This window comes from Lissotriton vulgaris, chromosome 3_1 (genome assembly GCF_964263255.1).
Source record: "Lissotriton vulgaris chromosome 3_1, aLisVul1.2, whole genome shotgun sequence".
Classification (NCBI taxonomy): domain Eukaryota; kingdom Metazoa; phylum Chordata; class Amphibia; order Caudata; family Salamandridae; genus Lissotriton; species Lissotriton vulgaris.
In genome coordinates, this window is record NC_141689.1 from 479,439,460 (window position 1) to 479,466,101 (window position 26,642).

The following is a 26,642-nucleotide window of genomic DNA, read 5'->3' on the forward strand; positions in this document are numbered from 1 at the left end:
AAGGTTTGAAACAATGGCGTGAAGCAAAAGTATGCAGGAAAAGTCTGAAGGTTGGCTTCGCCTCTCTCCTGGGACTGAGCCTTATTACATCAGTCATTCAGGTGAGAAAATAGCTTCGAGCTTCCTGGCATGGACTGCCACCATTTCTGTTCACGTTGTTATTTCTGATATAATCTCAAAGAAAAGAACATTTTGCTCTGATGAAAATGGAAAGGCAGTTAAAAAACATAAGCAGTGCTTTAACCCTGATTGTGCATTTGGTTCAAGTAAGTACATGGTGCACCTGCTCATGAAAGATCTGGCGAAGCCCTGGAGCCTTTTACCTTTTTGAATGTTTCCATCTTCAGCTAGCAGATCCCTCAACCATGAAAAGCACTTCGAAGGTGGTTAAAGTAAGAAGGAACAGAAGGCATTGCAGGTCGGTGCATTATTCAGCGTTGTTGATAATCTCTGTAATGGCGGATATTCTATCACTTTGGTGCATAGTAAATTATCCGCCCCTAATAGTGCCTTGATTTTAAATAGTGAACATTGGTGTTTTATTTAGCAACCTTGGACTTAGGATTCTCAGGTGTCTGGGGAACAAGCACACTGAATCTCAACTCTACATAAATGTGCAAGAACAATGCCAAGTGATAAACTGATTGTTTGTAGGCAGCAAGTCATTTTTAAAAAGGTTTTGCTCAAATGCCCGCACCTGAATGTTAGTGGCAGCGAATATCAACTCTGCATATTCCTGATTCGTTCTCATGCCTCTTTAATCCACAACCAGACATTCCCTGCCACTTCATCTCACTGTTTCATGTTCTTTTTCATCCCTGCTTTGTTTCCTGTATCTTTATTCTTCTTTTCCCCATTTGTGTTTTTCTCACTTTTGTACTTAGTCAGTCTGATAAGAAAAAAAATAAATGTTTAGACACAAAAAGTAGTGCGGGTGGGCCCCACCTGCTACCATTGGACCAAATGAATCACTGGTTTAGGAGGGAAGCAAAGTAAATTTGATTTAGAGTTAAGAAGGGAAACAGATGGAGCCCAACATAATGAGACAATTAAAAGTATAAAATAGTGATTGAACTAAAGTATTGTCAGTAATTAAATTGCCAGGCTCAGATATCAGGAGTTAACACATTATTTGAAATAACATTGTCGGATAACAATTAAGTTCGGTTCATGGCTTGGTCTGGGGTAAGGTTCACCACCGGGTTAGGGCTAGTATTTGGTTCATGGCTAAGGTTAGTTCTATGGTTCGAAGTTAGGTGGAGGCTTGCGGTAGGTTAGGGTTGGGTGTGTAGTAATATTTTTTTAGTATATGCTATGCATTTTACCATTATATTATCTGCACTATATGGTATGCATGTACAAAGCATTATTTACATACAACATAAGTGTTGCCAATATAATGGTATAATAAATAGCACATATTGAGAGGACTATACTTTGTTTAGCACCATTTTGCCTGTATAAAAATGAACCCACAGTATAGTGGCACTTGGTGTTGTGTTACTGCACCAGTGGGAAGCCCAAAGCACCAGTGGGGAGCCCAAAAGTGCTTCTTCAAAGAATCTTTAGGGCGAGGGAGAACATTATTTTTAAGGTTATCTTGTGTTAAATCCCATGCAGCATCCACTGCATGTTCACTTTAGTGGGTGATTGGCCATGAAAAGGAAGTGTGAATAGGGTTCTCTATTGGGGGCGAAGTTATTTTTAATCATTCGAAGGTTGGCCATATATGTCTGTGCTCAATGGCATTTCTCTCTGTAAAACTTTCAAGATTAGTCACCGAATCCAGAGAGTATAAAACATCCACCACGCAGAGATAGGTTATTAACAACAACTGTGAGTAGTACCATGAGGCCATCTAATTCTATTATCTGGGTGCTGGTCACAACGTGGCTGAATTCCTGCATCACCATTAAAACAACGAAGACGGCAGCTAGTGTGTGTGGATGAGGAAGGTTGTCTGCTGAAGAGGCTATTAGCACGCATGGATGGCCACAGTGCACGTCCGTGAAATTTTGGAAATCTGTCCTGGCAGGATGCAATCGATATTTATCATATGCCAGAGCCCTTGACAGGTGTGTTACATGGAAGCTTCACCCCATTTATCTCTGTCCCAATGTTTGTCTGCGAAGTGAAACTACACAATGATGTTAAAACCGAGCATCAATGAAAACCTGATTTGGCATTTTCAGTTTTTTTTGTCAAGGTAAATCAATTGCCTGTAAAAGGACATGTATTTGGTCCTGGTCGTATTTAGAAATTAGGCCAATCCCTTCCACCGTGATTTGTGTAGAAGTGTAGATTAACATCCCCAGGCACGCGAAGGTTGCAAGATACTTGAGTTGAAAATTATTTAAGAAAAGTTCAATATAAAGAAAAAAAACACCAGAACGCCTGTGGGAAAAAAATACAAAAACAAAAAGCACTTGTTGAGAGTAGCTACAATTATGTAATAGGTAGAATATACACAACGCTTGGGTGGAGTGTTAGAATGATTGTGAACTGTGATAAAGCCCGCAGGTCTTGCGACAGAATGGGAGTTGGTGAGTGATTGCATCATGATAGGATGTAGAAAAATGGCAACTAGAAGGTCCAAATACAAAGAAACAAAGGATCCTACCAGTTCCAGGAAGTACCACTTCACCCAATGCTCTCAGCTGGTCATTAGCAACAGACTATTCTATATTTGTTTATTTTATGTTAATTATATCTCATAGGAGCTTCTAGGGACTGAAAAATGTCTTTCTTTCTAACCTAGGGGCCTGTAATAGGCTATTATTAAAAAGCTATGCTTTAAATTTCTCACAGATATGGAACACATTATTCTTGGAGGGGATGTGTATGGGTATTTGTTTTGGGGGAATGTGTATGTCTATTTTATTGTTGGAGGGGGTGTGTATGGGTATTTGTTTTTAGAGGGGAGGTGTATGCGCATGTCAATTGGACAGGCCGGCTCAGGACGGCCAAACAGACATAAGCACCGACATCTCCCAAACCCGAGCTGCATTGCCCAGTGGAAAGAACAGCAGGCGCAGGCTTCCAGTCACCTTTGGAGCAGAAAACAAGCCCGCTCAGGTCAATCCCGGCGCTTCTCAAGAAGTGCTAGGATTGGCCGTAGGGAAGTCAGAGAGCCGGTGCTCATGGGGACTGCAGGTCCTTCCTGGAGCATAGGATCATAGAGGCGGCGGCCGCCAGCAGGAAGGTAAGCGTACTTTTATTTATTTATATTTTTTCCCCGACACTGCCACCCCTCACCCCCTCCCCACACACACACACACTTTGTGTTGGCAGCAGCGCCATTGGTGTTCACGTGAACAAAAATGGATTGAGACTTAGACCTGCAGATTCCCAAATAGACACATCTCTGAGTTGTGCAATGACCTTACGTGCACTTACATTAGGGATCCACAAAGCACATCCGTGCCTTGCTGTGGTAAAGGAGATCTATCAATGGGCTTGCATTTTGCCCCTGCGGAGTTGGTGTCCTTCCATGTTCTTCTGTGAAGTTGTATCTCAGCCATGCCACAGAGAGATGAAGTTTCAGAGTCCTGACCTTGGGGCACAGGATCTGACAGCCGCTTTCACAACAGCTGTTCGTGCCAGGGAGTGAGGCCGTGTGAATCCAGAAATGAGGCCAAGCATGATTGCCAGATGGGGACAGGCTGAGGCAGATCTTGGAGCACCACAGCCAGACTCCATTTTATGATCAGTATATTTTGCATTACAAGTCTCCATATATGCAGCCTGACCCCGACGAGGCACTGAAGCACTTTATACCATGATCCACACTACTCCGGGAACCTGAGGCTAGTGCTTAATCCTGTGGTTATTGTGGCTTGTCTGGGGCTCCCAGGAAACCCATTCCAGTTTCTATGTGGCGGATAAAATGAATAGACGTTAAGCATCATCATGGGGCGGAAGAGTGCATGAGTTCATGCAGATGGTTTGTGGGATTAATTCGTGAATGAGGAGATTAGGTATTGTTAGGTTTCAGGTGTGGCTTTCAAAGTTGAAAGGATGTTTTGAAATTTACGGAATGAAATGATGGCAGTAAAGTAGGCTATACTGAGAGAGGAGTCTTGCAGAGGATGGAAAGTGAGGAGAGGGTCATTGGAAAGACAGGTTTTTGAGAATGCAGGGCAGGCTTTTGGAGGTAGCATCCCATCAGAGGGTGCACAAATGTAGAATGAAACAACATTTGCATGTTAGATCATGCTATATTAGATACTTTAATATGCACTGGGATCAGAGAACAGTCTATCCACGCCTAGGTTGCTGTAAGCACACTGCTTCAGCAAGAACAGCTAATCAGCCCAGGGGAAGGAAGCATTAAATAATTGCTGGACGCAAATACTAGGAAATATCACAAACTTTGGGCTGCGCTTGAGGGAAGTAACCTTATGGTCATAGCAATGTGTGAATATATATGGGTAAATAATGCAAACATTGAGGAGATTCCCCAATGCTGGAACAAGTGGCTTCTGATCTCTGCCTTTAAAGTTTGACTAACGGTGTAAATCAGAAGAGCCTGGTATAGCATGGCACACAATGGGGGTGAAGACAGCATCCCCAGACAGTGGAAGTGTATTGATCCGTTCTTCCTGAGCACCACCATAGTTAAGTGGAAGAGATCTGTTAGGTAAGTTCCAATCCTATCAAGTTACATCAGTGGGTTAAAACACCTACTGCAGAGAACCGTGCTGAACAAGTCTGTCATGGGTACCGGCACTAGAGATAGAGCTTTGTCCCAGTAACAACTGTCAGCGTGACCTCTAAAATGTCTATGTAACCTTGGTTTAATAAGGAAAGTTAAAAAAAGTAAAGGTTCTTCATTTGGAGATGGATAGCAAGACGGGAACTAGATAAGAAATAACACAGTGAACAAACTGCGGACAGCCACGCAGCACACAAGGACGCCATCCGCAACCACCACCACATCAACAGGGTGGCCAAGAGGACCTCCTTCAAAGACAGCCTCGACAACAACACACACAACAGCAAGGAGCTCTTCAACATCGTGAAGGAACTCTCCAACCCCAGCTCCAACACCAACTACATCCCGCCGTCGCAAGCCCTGTGCGACTCCCTCGCCATCTTCTTCCACCGCAAGACAGCAGACATCCACGACAGCTTCAACACCCAGACAGCCCCAACAGACAGCAACACAACAGACCCTCCGTACACCATCGACCAAGACCCCATGGTAGCCAGGGCCAGCATGAGCATCAATGACACCATCAATCCACTCTGGCTCTCCATCGGACCCATTCCCGCACCACGTCTTCAACAGAGCAAACAGCACCATCGCACCCCACCTGCGCAATGTCATCAATCTCTTGCTCGAGACCGCAACCTTCCCAGAGATCTGGAAACACGCTGAGATCAACACCCTACTCAAAAAAACCTAAGGCAGACCCAAAAGACCTCAAGAATTTCCGGCCCATCTCTCTGCTCCCCTTCCCGGCCAAGGTCATCGCCGCCACCGATGACATCAGGACCCTGCTGGACAACGGCGAGACCGCAGCACTCATCCTCCTAGACCTCTCTGCCGCCTTAGACACCGTCTGCCACCACACACTACGCGCACGCCTTCACGCCACAGGGATCTGAGACAAGCCTCTGGATTGGACCACCTCCTTCCTCTCCGGCAGAACCCAGAGCGTCCGCCTGCCCCCATTCCGTTCCAAAGCCTCCGAGATCATCTGCGGCGTACCCCAGGGATCCTCCCTCAACCCGATGCTGTTCAAAATTTACATGGCCCCCCTCGCATACGTAGCCCGACGGCACAACCTCAACATAGTCTCCTACGCCGACTGCACTCAGCTGATCCTCAAAAAGGAACCCATCGCAGCCAAAGCCAACCTTCATGAAGGAATGAAGGCCGTCGCCGACTGGATGAAGACCAGCCGTCTGAAGCTGAACTCGGACAAAATGGAGGTCCTCATCCTCTGCTCCAACCCTTCAGCCTGGAACAACTCCTGGTGGCCGATGGCACTGGGGGCAGCCCCGACACCCACCGACCACGCACGCAACCTGGGAATCCTCCTCGACTCAACGCTCTCAATGACCACGCATGTCAACGCCGTCTCCTCCTCCTGCTTCCACACCCTTCACATGCTCCGCAAGATCTACAGATGGATTCCGACAGATACAAGAAAGACAGTCACCCAGGCCCTCGTCAGCAGCAGACTCGACTAGGGAAACGCCCTCTATGCGGGAGCCCCGATCAAGCTCATCAAACGACTACAACACATCCAAAACGCCTCGGCACGACTGATCCTCGACGTACCACACCACGGCCACATCACCCCCACCTGAGAAACCTGCACTGGCTCCCCGTCAACAAGAGGATATCCTACAAGCTACTCACCCACGCACACAAGGCACTCCACAAGACGGGCCCAGCCTACCTCAACAGACGGCTCTCCTTCTACATCCCCAACCGCCATCTACTCTCCACCGACCTCTCACTCGCCATCGTTTGCGCATCCGAAGAACAACCAACGGTGGGAGATCCTTCTCCCACCTCGCCGCCAAGACATGGAACACCCTCCCACTGAGCCTGTGACAGACCCAAGACCTGCTGACCTTCAGGAGGATACTCAAGACCTGGCTGTTCGATCAGTAGCGGCCCCACCCCAGCACCTTGAGACCCTCACGGGTATGTAGTGCGCTTTACAAATGATTGATTGATTGATAGCAGCGCTGTGTGTCTGCGGTGAGTGTCCAGCACTAGACAGGAGTAGTAGCCACTAAGGTGCAGGCTCCTGATACTCAGGGTAGCACTTTCTCTATGAGAGTGCCAACCTCCCCGGACTTGTCTGGCATGTGTTGGCCGTCACCTGTGAGTAGTGCTTGACTGCCTGAAGTCCTCAGGTCGACCAGGCTGCACCAGATTCTTTTAAGTTCTCGCACTGAGTTCTTCTTTCGCAATTATATAGGCCTCTACTAACCTCAAGGGAGGGGGAGCAGGATAGGGGTGCAGCACCTGTGCGCTGGCCGCACAAGAAACACAACTCACTAAAGCCAAACCAACCAGAACTAGGAGGTACATTTTCCACCCAGAGGTCGTCAGTGCATGTCCGACCTGAAGGACACTTTTATGTTCCAAAAAGCTATATGCAAGTTGACCTGTCTACGTACTAGTAGTCCATGGCCAAGGGTGTTGGTTGGATACATACTGTACGTCATAAAAACAGGGAAATGGATTGCGAGGGCGGGATTGTCTGTTTCATTATGTCTGCCTTCTTAGCCACCATAATAATCAAGACAGCCCTTTGCTCCAGGCTCCGAGTGGCGGAACCAGTTTGTACCGGAAACTAATTGCGGTATTGAAGAGTCACAGGGACGCTAAGTGACTTGCCTAAGATTACACGGAGTGTCAAGGGTACCCAGGAAGACGTGCGCCTCATAAGCACTTTTTAAAGCACTGAATCACGGGTTCCCCCTAAAACCTTTACATTCTTATTTGGTAATTAAATGACATTTGTGACAGCCACGCAGTAATTACCTCACCGTGTTTGTTTTCGTTTATTACGTGTTCAGAAGAGTGTGTCCACAGGCTGGGTAGGTACTCAGGTCCCAACTTGTAAGATGATGTTACAACGATAGTGTTTCATAAGACTTTTCTAGATCTGAGAGACTGTGCGCTGTATGGCACTAAGTGAAAATACGGGAGAACATTACACGTGTTTCCTTTTCGCGTAATATTTATTTGTTTGTTGCGTTGCCGTCGTACCCTCATGGTGAAATAAAGAGCATAGGAGCTCAAAGGTGGCAGGTTTAAGAGCTATAAAGGAACTCAGGGAAGCTGCTTGAATCAGTAATTGTAGGGGGTGTTTCTCTTTATTCACTTACATTTTTGAACTGAGCATGTTGAGGTGTACTCCGACACTGTATGGTCTGCTACAGTACATCATTTCCTTGTGAACGGAGAATAGAAACCAGGGTAGAACCTCTCCGATTCGTTTGAGAGAACACACACATGGCGTTTCACCTCCCCCTCTGGAGAGGCTGAATGGTAGATGCCAAACAGATGACATAGCACCCTGGGCAGATCGCATTTAGAGTTTGCAGGAGCGCCCGGGCTGGTGCGCAGGAGTTGCTTCCTTAGTGTGTGTTGTGATGTGAACCCCAGACCCAGAGAAGCGCTGCGAAGGAGTGCGTTGTCTGCCAGGAGCTGCGCTGCTGGGTGCGAGGGGCTCGCGAGCGGCAGGTTTGATGTGAGGAGCACCATGCAAGCAGAGAGCCTTTCACCCACCGCCAGCACGGAGGGCAGTGCCTGAACCGGAGATGTCGGACTCGAACTTCTGGACTCTCCTGTCCAACTTTACTCTCCCTCGGAGGAGGAACCCGCTGCGCCGGACCCAGAGGTAGGCTCGGCTCACCTGCGCCGCTGCGCCGCGCGCTTCTCTCGCGCTGGACTCTTGGCATTTGTTCAGGTTTGCACGTCCGGTCTCAGTGCAACAGAGATGTGTACAATGCTACTAGCAAAGCCATCTTTAAGCGTGTACATTTATGATGTGTTAGTGTCGGTAAGACGTCACAGGAAATGGGTTTGGATACATTAGTGGTGTCTTCCTCATGACGTACACATCTATTTGGGGTATTTATACTTTGCTAAATTGCCTTCATTTAAAGACTTACTCCACCCCATCAAAGCTCCTTTACACGACTGGTTCTTGAGAGCACAGATAAAGTCCTTTTATTGTCGCTGCCACTGAGTGAGAGCAGATGGCAGCTTTGGTACCCTCCAAACTTTTCTTTTGTGTCTGTCTAGTCATAGCATCTATAGGTGCGCCTACCTGTGCCAGTCTTTGGGGAGATGCCTGACGCGGGGACTGCGTGGGCAGAGGCAGCACAAGCAGCTGTGTGTGTGCATCTACGGAGGCCTTCGACTCCAGGAGTGGTGGTGCGCATTGGGACGGGAGCTCATTTTGCTCCCACAAGTCCCGAGCCTCTGAGAAGAATATAATCAAAAAGATAATACGGGTTGTTTTTGTGGTGTTTGCAGATGAGCCTTCTGACAGGAAGTGGAGGGATATTTCATCCCTCAGCACATCACACACAGGCTACCAAATACTTTCCAGAGTTTCATATTAGTAACTTGGCCTAGAACCCACATAGAAGGTTCTGTGTCATCCTGTCTTACTAATTGTACCTTAACGCACACCACCTAATACTCATCTTGAAAGGTTTCATTTTAATTGGCTTTTTCTCTTGATCTATGTATGTATTTTCGGAGCTAGGATAACCTTGTCCTTGTGGGTGATGACGCCTATAGGTGGGCGAGCCACTGAAAGCTCGAGTTTGAGGCAAATGGCTTGTGGCCCCTAACAAGCTGAGCTTCCATGTGGCTTCTGCCTGCCTGCCTCCCTATACCCAGGATGTGGCATTACGGCCACAGCTGTGGACTGGAGAACCAGGTTCGAGTCACAGCGTCGGCTGATTCTGGACACATCACTTAATCTCCCCGTGCCTTCAAACTATGAATGGGGACCTTTTGTAATGTAACTGCTGCTCATGTGAAGTACCCAATAACTTTGGGTAAAAACTGCCGAACAATGCACAAAATAAAGGCTTAACATAAGGAACAGCAAGTAGGCAACCATTTGGCCCCTGACTTGTAGTACCAGAAACCATGAATAAATTGCTGCTTCCCTGCTTAAACTGTCTGATCTTAGGCAAATATGTTCTATCACCAGAAGTGTTCATTATCACATATGTAAGCACTTTTAAACATGCGAGTTCAGAATACCAACTGTACAAACAATCTATTGTGTTTGATTTAATTGACTTTAATGTTACTTTATAATTATCTGGGCTATTACAGGGTTTACATGACAACTATTTTGCCTTTTTGTTCACTAATGCTTCATGTTTAAAAACTATCACTTTTTAATAAAGTACTTCTCAGTGCATTGTTTTAATGTGACATTAATGCCAAAGCTTTTATATGTTGAAGATATACATAAAAAAAGTTTTGAAGAGGCTATAGCATAATTTAAGTGTTGTACAATGTACATTTCAAACATTTTCAAGGTGGCTCGGCTCGTGACCGGACTCCAAGATCTGAGCCAGACCCTTTGCTCGGCTCTGACTCGGGCTCCCTATTAATTTGTTGGCTCGCCCACCTCTATTAGTGCCCACTATAAACAAATATACCATTTAGGTGTATGTTAAGGTAGTTATAGAGCGCAAACCAACCTAGAAAACATCAGAGCCCAGTGCTACAAATATATAGAAAGAATGCTACCCTAGAATCCTCTGTTGGACTGTGGCGCTTCATACTCCCTGTCGAGGCCCGGAAGCGCTTTGAGTATATTCGGGTAAGAGGGCTACCCCCTTAAAAGTAATGTTCTTATTATAGTCTAAATACTCCTGACCAAAATATTTTAATTCGTGTGCAATTAGGTTTCGCTGAGACTAGAGGGGCGAAATCATTGGGTGGCCCCTTAACGGCCTCCCGAGTTTATCAGGCCAGTAAATGGAAGAAACCCTATTTAGCTGTATTTTTTAACGCCACGCATTTTCCAGTGACTTATTTGCTCAGACCTGGTCTGATTTATTTGTCGTTCACATTCTCTCCTCTGGTTTACTTCTCCTAAGCAGTTTCCTGATTTGTGTCTGCTGCCTGTCTGATGTATGTCTCACCAGCAGTTCTCTGATTTGCCTCTGTGCCTCTCCTCTGATGTGTGTCTAACCAGCAGTTCTCTGATTGGCCTCTGGTGCCTCTCTTCTGATGCATGTCTCGCAAGCAGTTCTCTGATTGGCCTCTGGTGCCTCTCCTCTAATGTATGTCTCACTAGCAGTTCTCTGATTGGCCTCTGGTGCCTCTCCTCTGATGTATGTCTCACCAGCAGTTCTCTGATTTGCCTCTGGTGTCTCTCCTCTGATGTATGTCTCACCAGCAGTTCTCTGATTTGCCTCTGGTGTCTCTCCTCTGATGTATGTCTCACCAGCTGTTCTCTGATTTGCCTCTGTGCCTCTCCTCTGATGTATGTCTCACCAGCAGTTCTCTGATTTGCCTCTGGTGTCTCTCCTTTGATGCATGTCTCGCAAGCAGTTCTCTGATTTGCTTCTGGTGCCTCTCATCTGATGTATGTCTCACTAGCAGTTCTCTGATTTGCCTCTGTGTGGAAAAAGGTAGGGCTAGGACCTTTCTCAAGATTTGCCCGGCGCTAACCGCCCTTGTACCATTCAAATTTATCAAGCAATGAGGCAGGCGCCGGAGACCAGAAGGCAGGAAACAGAAGTTTTATTCCGACGGAGCAGAACACATCAGATCAGACAACAAGGTATCGTCTCGAGGTGCTCTAACAGCCACTCAGAGGCCTGGCCTCTTATACACTGGTTTATGGCATGTGACCTTCCTTTCATACAATCACAACTTTGTAGAGCATGGGAAAAGACATCCCCGTAATCCTCGTGTTAATCCCACCCCCATATACATTCACAATAGAGGTCCTCAACCTGCTGATAAGAGAGAGGGTCATCACGCAGCTGAGTGTTTCGTCGAGTCTTGGGATGTGTGCGCCTGATCATGTCACAGGGGGTGGGGAGGCCTGGATCAATAGAGGGTCCTTTGAAGGAGAGCGACCTCATACAATAAGGGCAGTAAATGGTATTTCTCGGCTTAGGCAATGGCCTCGGACCTGTGTGGACAGTCGGACACGGGGTGAGGGGCCATCAATGGAGAGGTATTCATGCTGCGTGGACAATCCAGTGCAGGAGGGAGGTTGATCAACAGAGGGGCATTCATGGGAGGGGAGGAGGTGCTGGTCGGGCGCTGGCGTGACTCTCATGGACAGGGTCATGCAGAAGGGTCGTGCTCAGAAGGAGGAGGGAGGGGGAGCCAGGGTGCGCGGAGGATGCTTGCTGGGTCAGAGGGGACGTGCTGGCGATCGATTGTGGACAGGGAGACCATGATATCTAAAATGGCTGCCGTGCACGTAGTACATAGGTGACCTAGAATGGCTGCCGTGCACGTAGTGCATAGGTGACAAGTTGGCGCAGATAATGTTCAGATCGTAAACTAAAATTCCACAGTCCTCCCTTTTAACATGTCTCGCCAACTTGTCAGTTTGGATTTATCCCCATAAGGCCACGTATTTCTACTTCATAGAGGGGGCTCATGTGCTCATTTCGGAAGTCCAAAGTCTTTGGGCACATACAGTTAGAAGCAAGGCCGAGCAAAGGTGGCAGACATTGGATACCTAAGCAACACCCACATAATATTACAATAGGTATCAGTACGAAGGAAAACAACTTCCAACCCCAATTTTTCAAAGTGTCCCAAAACCAGCTCCCAAGCGACCATCCTTCCTGCTCTTGGTGAACCTCTGAGGACAGTCTGTGGAGGTGTTCAATGGCTTTGTAGACTGAAGGCGAGTTGTCAGGCACGTAGGTGCAGCAGCTGGATCCGATGATGCGGCATGCTCCTCCTCGGTCGGCTAGGACCACGTCTAAGACAAGACGATTTTGGAGGGTCACGAGGCGGACCGCCTGAAGCTCCGCAGTGTTGTTGGCGAGGATGCCAGCCGTGATGTTGATCGTTGTTTCTACTGCCTGGGTCAGGTGTCGGATAGCACGGCTGTTTGCCATTGGGCCCCACAGAGGAACAAGTCCCTTTGCTGCATCCAGGAACTGTGCTCCAGTGGAGTCGGCTTGCCCAAGGTCGTCTGCACGCCTCTGCCGGTGATGGTTGGCAGGGGCTACATATGTGGGTGGGAGAACGAAGGCAATGTAACAGATACCCTTCCAACCCTTCGGGAGCCAGGTGTAAGCCTTGGTGCCACACACAAAGTACATGTTCGGAGAAGCAACGAAGGAAGGGGGGTCAGCTGAGTCCAATGTTCTGGCGATTCGGCAGGCGCTGTAACCCACCAGTTGCGTTCCCTGGCCTTCTAGGCACACAAGGCCGGTGATGTTGATAACAGACAGGGCCACAGTCAGAGTGGCGGTAGTTTGTTTTTGCAGATGAGTGAAGGTGGTTCTGGCTGGATTGTGGAGCACCTGTACTTCGACTCGTTCTTTGGCAGGAATGTCTTTGATGAAGGTGGTGCCTGCGAGTGCTGGACACAGGGCTGCTGGAGTCTTTCCTGTTTTGTTCAGCCAGAACCCAGAGTAGAAGAGTGACACTGTCCGGCTGGAGGTGGCGTTGTCCCTGTGGCTCTCTTGCATGAGGATCAACCAGGCGAGGCAAGAGCCGTGAACTGAGAAGGGTGAAGGGATGAAGGGGATGGAGTGTCCAGTGGCATGTGGGAGCAACCCACAGATCCAACAGTTCGTAGCATTTGCAGCAAGGTTATGTTGGTGCAACAGTTGCACAAAGGAATTGTTCCAGAATTCCCTACGCCTTTCTCGGAGCTGAGGCGACAGAGAGATTAGGAGATGCTCTTTCAGGGGTGTTGGCTGTGCAGTAGGTAGCAATGTCTCATGAGCCGGTGTGCTTTCCTCTAGAATCCAGAAGGAGGTCATGAGGAGGAGGCAGAAGAGGAAGACAATGAAGAGTGCGATTGTCTTTGATTTGTGCAAGTTGTCAGTCTTTGGATTTCTGTACTGGGTATTTCCCGTTGCTTCCATCATCTTCTTATCTGGCGCTTCCATCATCTTCTTATCTGGCGCTTCCATCACCTTCAAGGGGCTCGGTAGTGGGCAGAACCACAGACTTTGTTTAGCTTCTCTCCCGGCAACCCTTGATTGTGTGTAGGTCACCGTTCTGAGATTTTAACTTAGTCCGTGGCCTACTTAGCCGAGACTCCCTCCTTTCGACGCAGGAAATACCCTTCTCTGGATGGCACGGTGGGATCAGAGAATTTTGCAAGTTCGAGTGCCTCAGTATCGGGATAACAGTCCAATATCGGTCGGTCTTTGCTCAGGAGCTCTTCTTGGGTGCTGACGTTTTCTGTCGTGGCCAGGTTCGCAGAGACCTTCCGGCAATGATGCGCGTGCAGCCAATGCCTCTTCCCCTCCACTCGGAGCGCCGTTCGGGTGGTGATCAGCACTTGCCAGGGGCCCGTCCACCGAGGTTCCAGACTCTTGGTTCGCTGGAAATTTCGTATCAATACGAAATCTCCCGGTTGGATGTCGTGACCGGGACCCCTGGAAGCATCGGGGATGGCCTGCTGCACCTGTTGATGAATGACAGACAACGTTTTAGTCAACTTGCACAAATAATCAGATAGTAGGACGTCTGGGACGTCCTGAATGGAGGTCGGTTTGGGAGCAGTCCAGAGGTTCATAGGCCGCCCAAACACGACCTCATAGGGGGTCAAATGGTGCTTGGTGGGAGTGGAGCGCATTGATAACAAAGCCAGTGGGAGGGCATCCGGCCAGTTAAGTCCAGTGGTGGCCACTATTTTTGCCAGCTTCAGCTTGAGTGTAGCATTGTGGCGTTCCACTAGACCAGCGGATTGGGGGTGGAAGACCGCATGGAATCGTTGCTTCACCCCCAACCCTTTCAGGATTAGCTGGATAACTTCTGCTATGAAGTGGGGGCCATTGTCACTCCATAAAATTCGACAAAGGCCATAGCGAGGGAAGAATTCCTTCAGTAGTACTTTGGCAGTAGTCATGGCAGTGTTGTCACGGGTTGGATAGGCTTCTACCCATTTGCTGAAGGCACATACGATGACTAATACGTACTTCAGGCTTTGGCATCTCTCTAATTGGATGTAGTCCATCTGAAGGACCTCAAAGGGATGATTGGGGATCCCGAACCCTCCCCGGGGCACTACAGTTCCTTTCCCGGGGTTGTGTTGCAGACAAATAAGGCACTGCTGAACCAGGCGTCTGGCTGAGTCGGGGATTTTATCGTTATGCCAGACTTTGGAAATGAGTTCGATCATGGGTGCAGATCCTATGTGTGCGGGGGAGTGAGCCATTGTCAGAATGGGAATCAGATATGAGTCGGGCAGCAGCCATTTGCTTGCATCCTTCGTTCGCCAACAGCCCTCCTCATCCTTCAAACCCACCCTTGCCCACTTATTCAGTTCGTGAGGGGTGCTAGCCAACTGAATGTCTCTGATCATTACCCTTGCATCACTCCATTTCTCTGCTTGTGACCTGGTCACATACATGCGGGTCACTGTCCTATTCTCAGCTGTGGTGCGTGCAGTGATGTCGGCCAATGCATTCCCTTGTCCGACTAAGTCTGTCACCCTTTTGTGTGCCTGACATTTGATCACCGCTAATCGTTTGGGGAGGAGAACTGCTTCAATCAGAGCAGAGACTAGGTCTCCGTGGAGGATTGGGGTGCCGTGGGACGTCAGGAATCCCCTCTCCCTCCACAGGAGCCCGAAATGGTGGACCACTCCGAAGGCATACTGGCTGTCCGTATATACGTTCGCGGTGGTCCCTGCGGCTATGATGCATGCTCGGGTGAGGGCTATCAGCTCTGCAGCCTGGGCAGATCGTTGCGTGATGCAGGCTGTCTCAACTACTGTCCGGGTCGTCGTTACTGCATAGGCAGCTGAGGTGGTGCCATCTGGGAGTTTGATGCATGAGCCGTCTACCCATAGCTCTCCATCGGGGTCAGGAAAAGCAGTGTCTCGGAGGTCAACCCTACTCCTAGTCTGTTCGTCCGTGAGGGTCACACAGTCGTGGATGGGAGGAATGTCGGGGTCATTTTCAGGCAGGGGTAACAATGTGGCAGGATTCAAAGTTGTGCATCTCTTTAGTGTGATGTGGGGTGCAAGCAAAGTCAACTCGTACCCTGTCAGTCGTGCGCTAGTCAGGTGCTGGGTTTTTGTCTGATTCAAGAGGGTGTCGACTGCATGGGGTACTAGCACTGTGAGGGAGTTGGAAAGTACAATTCCCTCGCTCTGACGGATTGAGACAGCAGCAGCAGCTACTGCTCGAAGGCAGGCAGGTAAGGCTCTGGCTACAGGATCAAGAGTGGCGGAGAAGTAGGCACAAGGGCGCTGCTTAAGACCAATCGATTGAGTCAGGACAGACAATGCACATCCCTCCCTTTCATGGGTGAAGAGGGAGAAGGGTTTGGAGTAATCCGGCGTTCCGAGGACGGGTGCTGAGCAGAGTGCATCCCGTAATTCCTTAAAGGAGGCTTGACACTCAGTGGTCCAAGGAAGCGGGGAGGGGACGTCTTTGGTCAGCAGGGCAAGTAATGGTTTCACAATGAGGCTGTAATTAGGTAACCACTGTCTGCAAAAAGAGGTTAGGCCAACCAGAGAGCGGACTTGCTTTTGTGTCTTCGGGATGGGGGTGTCTAAGATGGTTTGGATTCGGTCGGGTGTAAGTTTTCTCCCTTCTTTGGACAGGAGATGGCCCAGGTAAGTCACCTGTGGCTGGCAGAACTGCAACTTCTTTTTGGAGACTTTATGGCCATTTTCTGCAAGGAAGTGTAGGAGTTGAACGGTGGCTGTCGTTGCAAGCGGGGTGGTGTCAGCCGCCAAAAGGATATCATCGACATATTGGATCAACACCACTCCCTCCGGTAGCTGGAAGGCATCCAGCTGTCTTTTGAGGGCCTGGCTGTAAATGCTGGGACTTTCAGTGTACCCCTGGGGAGCTCTACAAAATCGGTACGAACGGGATTTTAAGGTGAAGCCGAACAGATAACGGCTATCTGGATGAATGGGGATAGAGAAAAACGCGTTTTTAAGGTCGACAACAGAGAAGGTGGTGGCAGTGGACGGGATGAGGGTCAAAATGGTGGTGATATCAGAGACCACAGGATATTGGGGTACAACCACTTTGTTAATTTCTCGCAGGTCGATGATGAAGCGGTACGCTTTCTCATCTCCTTCACCTTGCTTCTTAACAATGGGTAGGATTGGGCTGTTGCAGACGTTGCTAACCACCTCTTCAACCACTCCTGCATCTACCAGAGACTGAATGATCGCTACCAGTGCCTTCTCACCCTCTGGTGATATCCGATACTGTGGAAGCTTCGGGAGTATGGCGTCCTGACGTACAGTTATGTGAATAGGATCAATCATCATTCGCCCCACATCAGAGTCATTTTTGGCCCACAGGTACGGAGGTAGGGTGTCAAGCAGGGATAGGTCAGCGTCAGTTATAGAGCACATGTGTCGTGGGGGACGGGATCTGGGCATGTCTGGGTTGTCGTACAGGATGACTCGTATTCCATCTGGGGAACACCTAATGGTAGCTCGAAAATGCTTCAGTAAGTCAATGCCCATAATGGCGTCAGGGGAGTTGGAGGAGAGGAGAAATGTCGCGTCAGTAGTGTTGTTTTCTAGGTCAAAGGTAATAGGTACGGACAGGGGGTTAGTGGAGGGCGTCCCATCGAAACCTATCGACGTTATGCGTGAGCCAGACAAGGGTGCCCTTGGAATCAGTCGTTTTGATAACACACTACGTGTCGCCCCAGTGTCTACCAAGAATGGGGACTCTGTACCCAGGACCTTAGCGGTGACATAAGGACCTTGCTGGTCAACACAGAGCTCGACTGGATCCCTCCCTTGCCCCTGGCAGTCCTATGCGAAGTCGGGGGCATTTTCACCTTCGGACAGCTGATATTGGTTCTGTCGGGGACGGTCAAATGTGTTCAGTCTCCCTGATCTGTCATTGCAGGTGCCATTGGTGTGCCCTCGTCCTTGTATCCCATTTCTCGGACCACTTGCCACATCCCTGGAGTCCCTATTTTTATTCATCTCTAGCACAACCGGACACTGGTATTTCCAATGGCCAAACCCTTTACAGAAGGCGCATTGGTCATGGCTAATGTCTCTACGTCCAGTGTGGGACGTTGGGGTGTGATCCTTAGGAGGTAGATCTCTGGGGGTGCTTGATTGGTAGTTCCCCCTTTGATGTTCCCGTCCCAGCGCTATACCCTGTATCTGGGCTATCATTACCCTTTCCTTTAAATCTTTCTTCTTTTTCTCGGACGCCCTGTCATTCTCATTCTTTTGGTGCTCGTAATACTGAGCCATCTGAAGGATAGCTGCGGGTTTGGAGGCTCCCCAACTACTCTCGCTCATCTGCAGTTTTTGGGAGACTTCTTGTGTCAGGCCTTTTACGTAATTTTGCACAAACAGGTGCTGTCCGGTTGCAGTGGTCATGTCCTGGCCACTGTAGTCGGAGAACACTGTCTCGAATCGGGAGAAGTATTCTGACACATCTTCCTGGGGTTTCTGTCGACAGGCCGTTACTATCGACCAGTCTACTTTTCGTTCCGGGACCAGTGTTTTTAATTTCTGGACTATTTTATCTGGGAGTTCCAGTATGTCTTTCACTGGTTTGCTCCCCGGCTCTCGCTGTCTATCTAGTTTACCGAGTTGGTCCCAGGTATGTCCGAACAGGTCCGCGTGGTCAGCCTTCCGGATTTGCTTCCACACGTCAGCCGGCAGACATAGCCCAAAGAACAAGTCAATATCTGCTAAAGTCATTATCGTTGAACCCAAGGCTGTGCCTAATTCGGTATAAAATGCTGTCGGGTTCTTCCTTAAGTCGGGAAGGGTTTGCTTAAAGGTGAGGATATCTTGTCGGTCCCATGGTTGGTAAACCCAATTGTACACAACCCTCCCTTTTGCATTTTCGTTATTAATATCATCGCTCGTTCCCTGGCCCCGTGGCGGGATCCAGTAAGGAGCCGCTTCTCTGATAGGCATCATAGTATTGACTACTTCTACTGAGGTCGTTTCAGGGACTGTAACCTTGGTTTCTGGTTTTTGTTCCGTAAGGTGGCGGAAGACCTCAAGCATCTGCATGAAGAGCTCCGTCGCCTCACATTCAGTTCCATCCCCAACGTCAATTTTCCTATACAGCGTTGTCAGCTTGGCGGGACCCTTACTCTGATATCTATCTTCATATGCGTTCAGGGTGTAATAGCTGAATCGCAAGATAAAATGCCGTCTGTGGCTGCCGGCATATGAATTATACATGCTCATTGTGTATTCTTCGCTCTCCCTTCGCTCTACCAATGTCTTTGCTATTTTGTCGATCCCATCTCGCTCATCTTTGCTTAACCTATTAAACCTGGCTGATGATTGTTTGCTAGCCTCGGGGTCGTCTGACGAAGTTGTTAATGTGGCTGGAGCGGAGGCCGTGAGGGCCGGTGCACTAGCCCTAGGGTCACTCTCACTCCCACTCGGAGCTTGCAGGTTTTGTTGGCTGGGAGCATATGGAGGGGGCATGTAGATGAGTGGGGGACCTAGCAATAACTCATCGTTTGCCCGTTGTTTGGAGGGTAGTTCAGGGTAGAGTGCAGAGGGGGTCCTAACAGGACATTGGCCTGTTGACCCTGATTCTTGGTTTTGTGTAGCTTCGTTTCTTTCTTTTATTTCCTCTTCTAGTTGCTTTGCGGCTAGGTGGGCTGCCTTTCGTAATTCTTTCCCTACTTTCGCTTCTTCTCTTCTCTTTCGTTGTTCCGTTTCTTTGCGCCACATGCCGATACTATCGAGCATGGTGGGCGTGGTCTTATTCTTCTGGAGCGCTATTTCTAATGTTTTTAGTTTATTTTCATTAAAGGAACCTATCAGTGGCCACTGACTTTCAGGGTTCTTTTTCGTGTATTTATGCCATAGTCTAGTGTAAGCTATAGCGACTAGTCCATACTTAGTGAACATGTCCTTATTAGGGGTGCCCTCCAGTGGAGCTGGATGGTTCATCTCTAATAAGCGGTCCGGGCTAAACAGGCTACCAACCAGTGGGGAGAAGACAGGCATGACGGTCTACACCGGGGACAAAAGTCTGCACTACCTGTCTTATCACGGCGGACAAAGACTAGACAGAATATTTCTATTCTACGTTATTTGGAGGCCGTGAATACCTCAAAAAGAACCAATACCGAATAATCGGCCAATCAAACAATCCAGTGGGGAGAATAAGTGGGCACGAAAAGCTATCGCTACCCACTCTTTCTCTACCTGCAAAGAGAGACCTTGTTCTTCCCTGTTTGCAAACAAAGAATCTCCAGTCAATAATCCACGAACGATAGTTCGGGAAACAGTGGGGGAGGAAGATAGGCACGACGGATTACAACGGGGACAAAAGTCTGCGTTACCTATCCTTCACTGCTTGCAAAGAGAGAGCCTGTTTGTTTTTCCCCGTTTGCAGACAGTGAATCTCCAGAGGGTTTCAACAAAGCGTAATACTAGTATTATCCAAACATAAACAATTCTCCTTAATTCGTCGTGTTTGCACGACCTTACCCGGACCGCATGGACGGTTTCCTGTCCTCTGGATCCAGCGCCCGATCGTCCTCTCTCCTTCGTGATGTTCGCGGCACTCCTGATGGTTCCCAGTCAGGACCGTAGATCACTCGAGAGAGGTCTGTTCAGAACTAGTGAAGGTCGGATGATCGGCTGTCAGACGAGGGTCTATCGGACATGAGCTCTTCCCGATCGTTGCAGTCGTTCACTCTGTCATCGGGACCTCTCCCACTGGATCCACGTGTCGCTGATGGGCCCCACGCTTTGGGACGCCAAATTGTGGAAAAAGGTAGGGCTAGGACCTTTCTCAAGATTTGCCCGGCGCTAACCGCCCTTGTACCATTCAAATTTATCAAGCAATGAGGCAGGCGCCGGAGACCAGAAGGCAGGAAACAGAAGTTTTATTCCGACGGAGCAGAACACATCAGATCAGACAACAAGGTATCGTCTCGAGGTGCTCTAACAGCCACTCAGAGGCCTGGCCTCTTATACACTGGTTTATGGCATGTGACCTTCCTTTCATACAATCACAACTTTGTAGAGCATGGGAAAAGACATCCCCGTAATCCTCGTGTTAATCCCACCCCCATATACATTCACAATAGAGGTCCTCAACCTGCTGATAAGAGAGAGGGTCATCACGCAGCTGAGTGTTTCGTCGAGTCTTGGGATGTGTGCGCCTGATCATGTCACAGGGGGTGGGGAGGCCTGGATCAATAGAGGGTCCTTTGAAGGAGAGCGACCTCATACAATAAGGGCAGTAAATGGTATTTCTCGGCTTAGGCAATGGCCTCGGACCTGTGTGGACAGTCGGACACGGGGTGAGGGGCCATCAATGGAGAGGTATTCATGCTGCGTGGACAATCCAGTGCAGGAGGGAGGTTGATCAACAGAGGGGCATTCATGGGAGGGGAGGAGGTGCTGGTCGGGCGCTGGCGTGACTCTCATGGACAGGGTCATGCAGAAGGGTCGTGCTCAGAAGGAGGAGGGAGGGGGAGCCAGGGTGCGCGGAGGATGCTTGCTGGGTCAGAGGGGACGTGCTGGCGATCGATTGTGGACAGGGAGACCATGATATCTAAAATGGCTGCCGTGCACGTAGTACATAGGTGACCTAGAATGGCTGCCGTGCACGTAGTGCATAGGTGACAAGTTGGCGCAGATAATGTTCAGATCGTAAACTAAAATTCCACATCTGTGCCTCTCCTCTGATGTATGTCTCAACAGCAGTTCTCTGATTTGCCTCTGTGCCTCTACTCTGATGTATGTCTCACCAGCAGTTCTCTGATTTGCCTCTGGTGCCTCTCCTCTGATGCATGTCTCGCAAGCAGTTCTCTGATTAGCCTCTGGTGCCTCTCATCTGATGTATGTCTCACCAGAAGTTCTCTGATTTGCCTCTGGTGCCTCTCCTCTGATGCATGTCTCGCAAGCAGTTCTCTGATTGGCCTCTGGTGCCTCTCTTCTGATGTATGTCTCACCAGCTCTTCTCTGATTGGCCTCTGGTGCCTCTCTTCTGATGCATGTCTCACCAGCTGTTCTCTGATTTGCCTCTGGTGCCTCTCCTCTGATGCAGGTCTCATCAGCAGTTCTCTGATTTGCCTCTGTTGCCTCTCCTCTGATGCATGTCTCGCGAGCAGTTCTCTGATTTGCCTCTGTGCCTCTCCTCTGATGCATGTCTCGCAAGCAGTTCTCTGATTTGCCTCTGGTGTCTCTCCTCTGATGCATGTCTCGCAAGCAGTTCTCTGATTTGCCTCTGGTGCCTCTCTTCTGATGCATGTCTCGCAAGCAGTTCTCTGATTTGCCTCTGGTGCCTCTCCTCTGATGTATGTCTCACCAGCTGTTCTCTGATTTCCCTCTGGTGTCTCTCCTCTGAAGTGTGTCTTGCAAGCAGTGTCTGATTTGCCTCTGGTGCCTCTCCTCTGATGCATGTCTCGCAAGCAGTTCTCTGATTTGCCTCTGGTGCCTCTCCTCTTAAGGTGTATGTCTCACCAGCAGTTCTCTGATTTGCCTCTGGTGCCTCTCTTCTGATGTATGTCTCACCAGCTGTTCTCTGATTTGCCTCTGGTGCCTCTCCTCTGATGTATGTCTCACCAGCTGTTCTCTGATTTGCCTCTGGTGCCTCTCCTCTGATGTATGTCTCACCAGCAGTTCTCTGATTTGCCTCTGGTGTCTCTCCTCTGATGCATGTCTCGCAAGCAGTTCTCTGATTTGCCTCTGGTGCCTCTCATCTGATGTATGTCTCACTAGCAGTTCTCTGATTTGCCTCTGTGCCTCTCCTCTGATGTATGTCTCAACAGCAGTTCTCTGATTTGCCTCTGTGACTCTCCTCTGATGTATGTCTCACCAGCAGTTCTCTGATTTGCTTCTGGTGCCTCTCCTCTGATGCATGTCTCGCAAGCAGTTCTCTGATTAGCCTCTGGTGCCTCTCATCTGATGTATGTCTCACCAGAAGTTCTCTGATTTGCCTCTGGTGCCTCTCCTCTGATGCATGTCTCGCAAGCAGTTCTCTGATTGGCCTCTGCTGCCTCTCTTCTGATGTATGTCTCACCAGCTCTTCTCTGATTTGCCTCTGGTGCCTCTCTTCTGATGCATGTCTCACCAGCTGTTCTCTGATTTGCCTCTGGTGCCTCTCCTCTGATGCAGGTCTCATCAGCAGTTCTCTGATTTGCCTCTGTTGCCTCTCCTCTGATGCATGTCTCGCGAGCAGTTCTCTGATTTGCCTCTGTGCCTCTCCTCTGATGCATGTCTCGCAAGCAGTTCTCTGATTTGCCTCTGGTGTCTCTCCTCTGATGCATGTCTCGCAAGCAGTTCTCTGATTTGCCTCTGGTGCCTCTCCTCTGATGTATGTCTCACCAGCTGTTCTCTGATTTGCCTCTGTGCCTCTCCTCTGATGCATGTCTCACCAGCTGTTCTCTGATTTGCCTCTGGTGTCTCTCCTCTGAAGTGTGTCTTGCAAGCAGTGTCTGATTTGCCTCTGGTGCCTCTCTTCTGATGTATGTCTCACCAGCTGTTCTCTGATTTGCCTCTGGTGCCTCTCTTCTGATGCATGTCTCACCAGCTGTTCTCTGATTTGCCTCTGGTGTCTCTCCTCTCATATGTGTCTTGCAAGCAGTGTCTGATTTGCCTCTGGTGCCTCTCCTCTGATGTATGTCTCACCAGCTGTTCTCTGATTTGCCTCTGTTGCCTCTCTTATGATGCATGTCTCACCAGCTGTTCTCTGATTTGCCTCTGGTGTCTCTCCTCTGAAGTGTGTCTTGCAAGCAGTGTCTGATTTGCCTCTGGTGCCTCTCCTCTGGTGTATGTCTCACCAGCCGTTCTCTGATTTGCCTCTGGTGTCTCTCCTCTGAAGTGTGTCTCACCCTCAGTTCTCTGATTTTTCTCTGGTACCTCTCCTCTAATGCATGTCTCACCAGCTGTTCTCTGATTTGCCTCTGGTGCCTCTCCTCTGATGCAGGTCTCATCAGCAGTTCTCTGATTTGCCTCTGTTGCCTCTCCTCTGATGCATGTCTCGCGAGCAGTTCTCTGATTTGCCTCTGTGCCTCTCCTCTGATGCATGTCTCGCAAGCAGTTCTCTGATTTGCCTCTGGTGTCTCTCCTCTGATGCATGTCTCGCAAGCAGTTCTCTGATTTGCCTCTGGTGCCTCTCTTCTGATGCATGTCTCGCAAGCAGTTCTCTGATTTGCCTCTGGTGCCTCTCCTCTGATGTATGTCTCACCAGCTGTTCTCTGATTTGCCTCTGGTGTCTCTCCTCTGAAGTGTGTCTTGCAAGCAGTGTCTGATTTGCCTCTGGTGCCTCTCTTCTGATGTATGTCTCACCAGCTGTTCTCTGATTTGCCTCTGGTGCCTCTCTTATGATGCATGTCTCACCAGCTGTTCTCTGATTTGCCTCTGGTGTCTCTCCTCTCATATGTGTCTTGCAAGCAGTGTCTGATTTGCCCCTGGTGCCTCTCCTCTGATGTATGTCTCACCAGCTGTTCTCTGATTTGCCTCTGGTGTCTCTCCTCTGAAGTGTGTCTCACCCTCAGTTCTCTGATTTGCCTCTGGTGCCTCTCTTCTGATGTATGTCTCACCAGCTGTTCTCTGATTTGCCTCTGTTGCCTCTCTTATGATGCATGTCTCACCAGCTGTTCTCTGATTTGCCTCTGGTGTCTCTCCTCTCATATGTGTCTTGCAAGCAGTGTCTGATTTGCCTCTGGTGCCTCTCCTCTGATGCATGTCTCGCAAGCAGTTCTCTGATTTGCTTCTGGTGCCTCTCCTCTGATGCATGTCTCGCAAGCAGTTCTCTGATTTGCCTCTGGTGTCTCTCCTCTAATGTATGTCTCACCAGCTGTTCTCTGATTTGCCTCTGGTGCCTCTCCCCTGATGTATGTCTCACCAGCTGTTCTCTGATTTGCCTCTGTGCCTCTCCTCTGATGTATGTCTCACCAGCAGTTCTCTGATTTGCCTCTGGTGTCTCTCCTCTGATGCATGTCTCGCAAGCAGTTCTCTGATTTGCCTCTGGTGCCTCTCATCTGATGTATGTCTCACTAGCAGTTCTCTGATTTGCCTCTGTGCCTCTCCTCTGATGTATGTCTCAACAGCAGTTCTCTGATTTGCCTCTGTGCCTCTCCTCTGATGTATGTCTCACCAGCAGTTCTCTGATTTGCTTCTGGTGCCTCTCCTCTGATGCATGTCTCGCAAGCAGTTCTCTGATTAGCCTCTGGTGCCTCTCATCTGATGTATGTCTCACCAGCTCTTCTCTGATTTGCCTCTGGTGCCTCTCCTCTGATGCATGTCTCACCAGCAGTTCTCTGATTTGCCTCTGGTGCCTCTCTTCTGATGCATGTCTCACCAGCTGTTCTCTGATTTGCCTCTGGTGCCTCTCCTCTGATGCAGGTCTCATCAGCAGTTCTCTGATTTGCCTCTGTTGCCTCTCCTCTGATGCATGTCTCGCGAGCAGTTCTCTGATTTGCCTCTGTGCCTCTCCTCTGATGCATGTCTCGCAAGCAGTTCTCTGATTTGCCTCTGGTGTCTCTCCTCTGATGCATGTCTCGCAAGCAGTTCTCTGATTTGCCTCTGGTGCCTCCCTTCTGATGCATGTCTCGCAAGCAGCTCTCTGATTTGCCTCTGGTGCCTCTCCTCTGATGTGTGTCTTGCAAGCAGTGTCTGATTTGCCTCTGGTGCCTCTCCTCTGATGTATGTCTCACCAGCAGTTCTCTGATTTGCCTCTGGTGCCTCTCCTTTGATGCATGTCTCACCAGCTGTTCTCTGATTTGCCTCTGGTGTCTCTCCTCTGAAGTGTGTCTTGCAAGCAGTGTCTGATTTGCCTCTGGTGCCTCTCTTCTGATGTATGTCTCACCAGCTGTTCTCTGATTTGCCTCTGGTGCCTCTCTTCTGATGCATGTCTCACCAGCTGTTCTCTGATTTGCCTCTGGTGTCTCTCCTCTGAAGTGTGTCTTGCAAGCAGTGTCTGATTTGCCTCTGGTGCCTCTCCTCTGATGTATGTCTCACCAGCTGTTCTCTGATTTGCCTCTGGTGTCTCTCCTCTGAAGTGTGTCTTGCAAGCAGTGTCTGATTTGCCTCTGGTGCCTCTCTTCTGATGTATGTCTCACCAGCTGTTCTCTGATTTGCCTCTGGTGCCTCTCTTCTGATGCATGTCTCACCAGCTGTTCTCTGATTTGCCTCTGGTGTCTCTCCTCTGAAGTGTGTCTTGCAAGCAGTGTCTGATTTGCCTCTGGTGCCTCTCCTCTGATGTATGTCTCACCAGCTGTTCTCTGATTTGCCTCTGGTGTCTCTCCTCTGATGCATGTCTCGCAAGCAGTTCTCTGATTTGCCTCTGGTGTCTCTATTCTGATGCATGTCTTACCAGCAGTTCTCTGATTTGCCTCTGGTGCCTCTCTTCTGATGCATGTCTCGCGAGCAGTTCTCTGATTTGTCTCTGTGCCTCTCCTCTGATGCATGTCTCGCAAGCAGTTCTCTGATTTGCCTCTGGTGTCTCTCCTCTGATGCATGTCTCGCAAGCAGTTCTCTGATTTGCCTCTGGTGCCTCTCTTCTGATGCATGTCTCGCGAGCAGTTCTCTGATTTGCCTCTGGTGCCTCTCCTCTTAAGGTGTATGTCTCACCAGCTGTTCTCTGATTTGCCTCTGGTGTCTCTCCTCTGAAGTGTGTCTTGCAAGCAGTGTCTGATTTGCCTCTGGTGCCTCTCTTCTGATGTATGTCTCACCAGCTGTTCTCTGATTTGCCTCTGGTGCCTCTCTTCTGATGCATGTCTCACCAGCTGTTCTCTGATTTGCCTCTGGTGCCTCTCTTCTGATGCATGTCTCACGAGCAGTTCTCTGATTTTCCTCTGTGCCTCTCCTCTGATGCATGTCTCGCAAGCAGTTCTCTGATTTGCCTCTGGTGTCTCTCCTCTGATGCATGTCTCGCGAGCAGTTCTCTGATTTGCCTCTGGTGCCTCTCCTCTGATGCATGTCTCGCAAGCAGTTCTCTGATTTGCCTCTGGTGTCTCTCCTCTGATGCATGTCTTG

At 49.3% G+C, this 26,642-nt stretch overlaps 1 protein-coding gene across 7 annotated transcripts in view; it reads left to right on the plus strand.

Annotated features, from left to right (window-relative positions):
* The window catches only part of MAST4 (microtubule associated serine/threonine kinase family member 4), a 1,854,902-nt gene that overhangs the window by 1,292,568 nt on the left and 535,692 nt on the right, over positions 1–26,642 (plus strand). The window contains exon 1 of one of the 7 annotated variants that reach the window (XM_086960705.1): positions 8,012–8,372. The exons of 5 other annotated variants lie outside the window; for them this stretch is intronic. In XM_086960705.1, coding sequence (XP_086816831.1) covers positions 8,293–8,372 — 80 coding nt within the window. In that variant the 5' untranslated portion in view covers positions 8,012–8,292. Of the gene's footprint in view, positions 1–8,011; positions 8,373–26,642 lie in introns of those variants that run through there. One more of the 7 variants, XM_086960703.1, reaches the window with a different exon arrangement.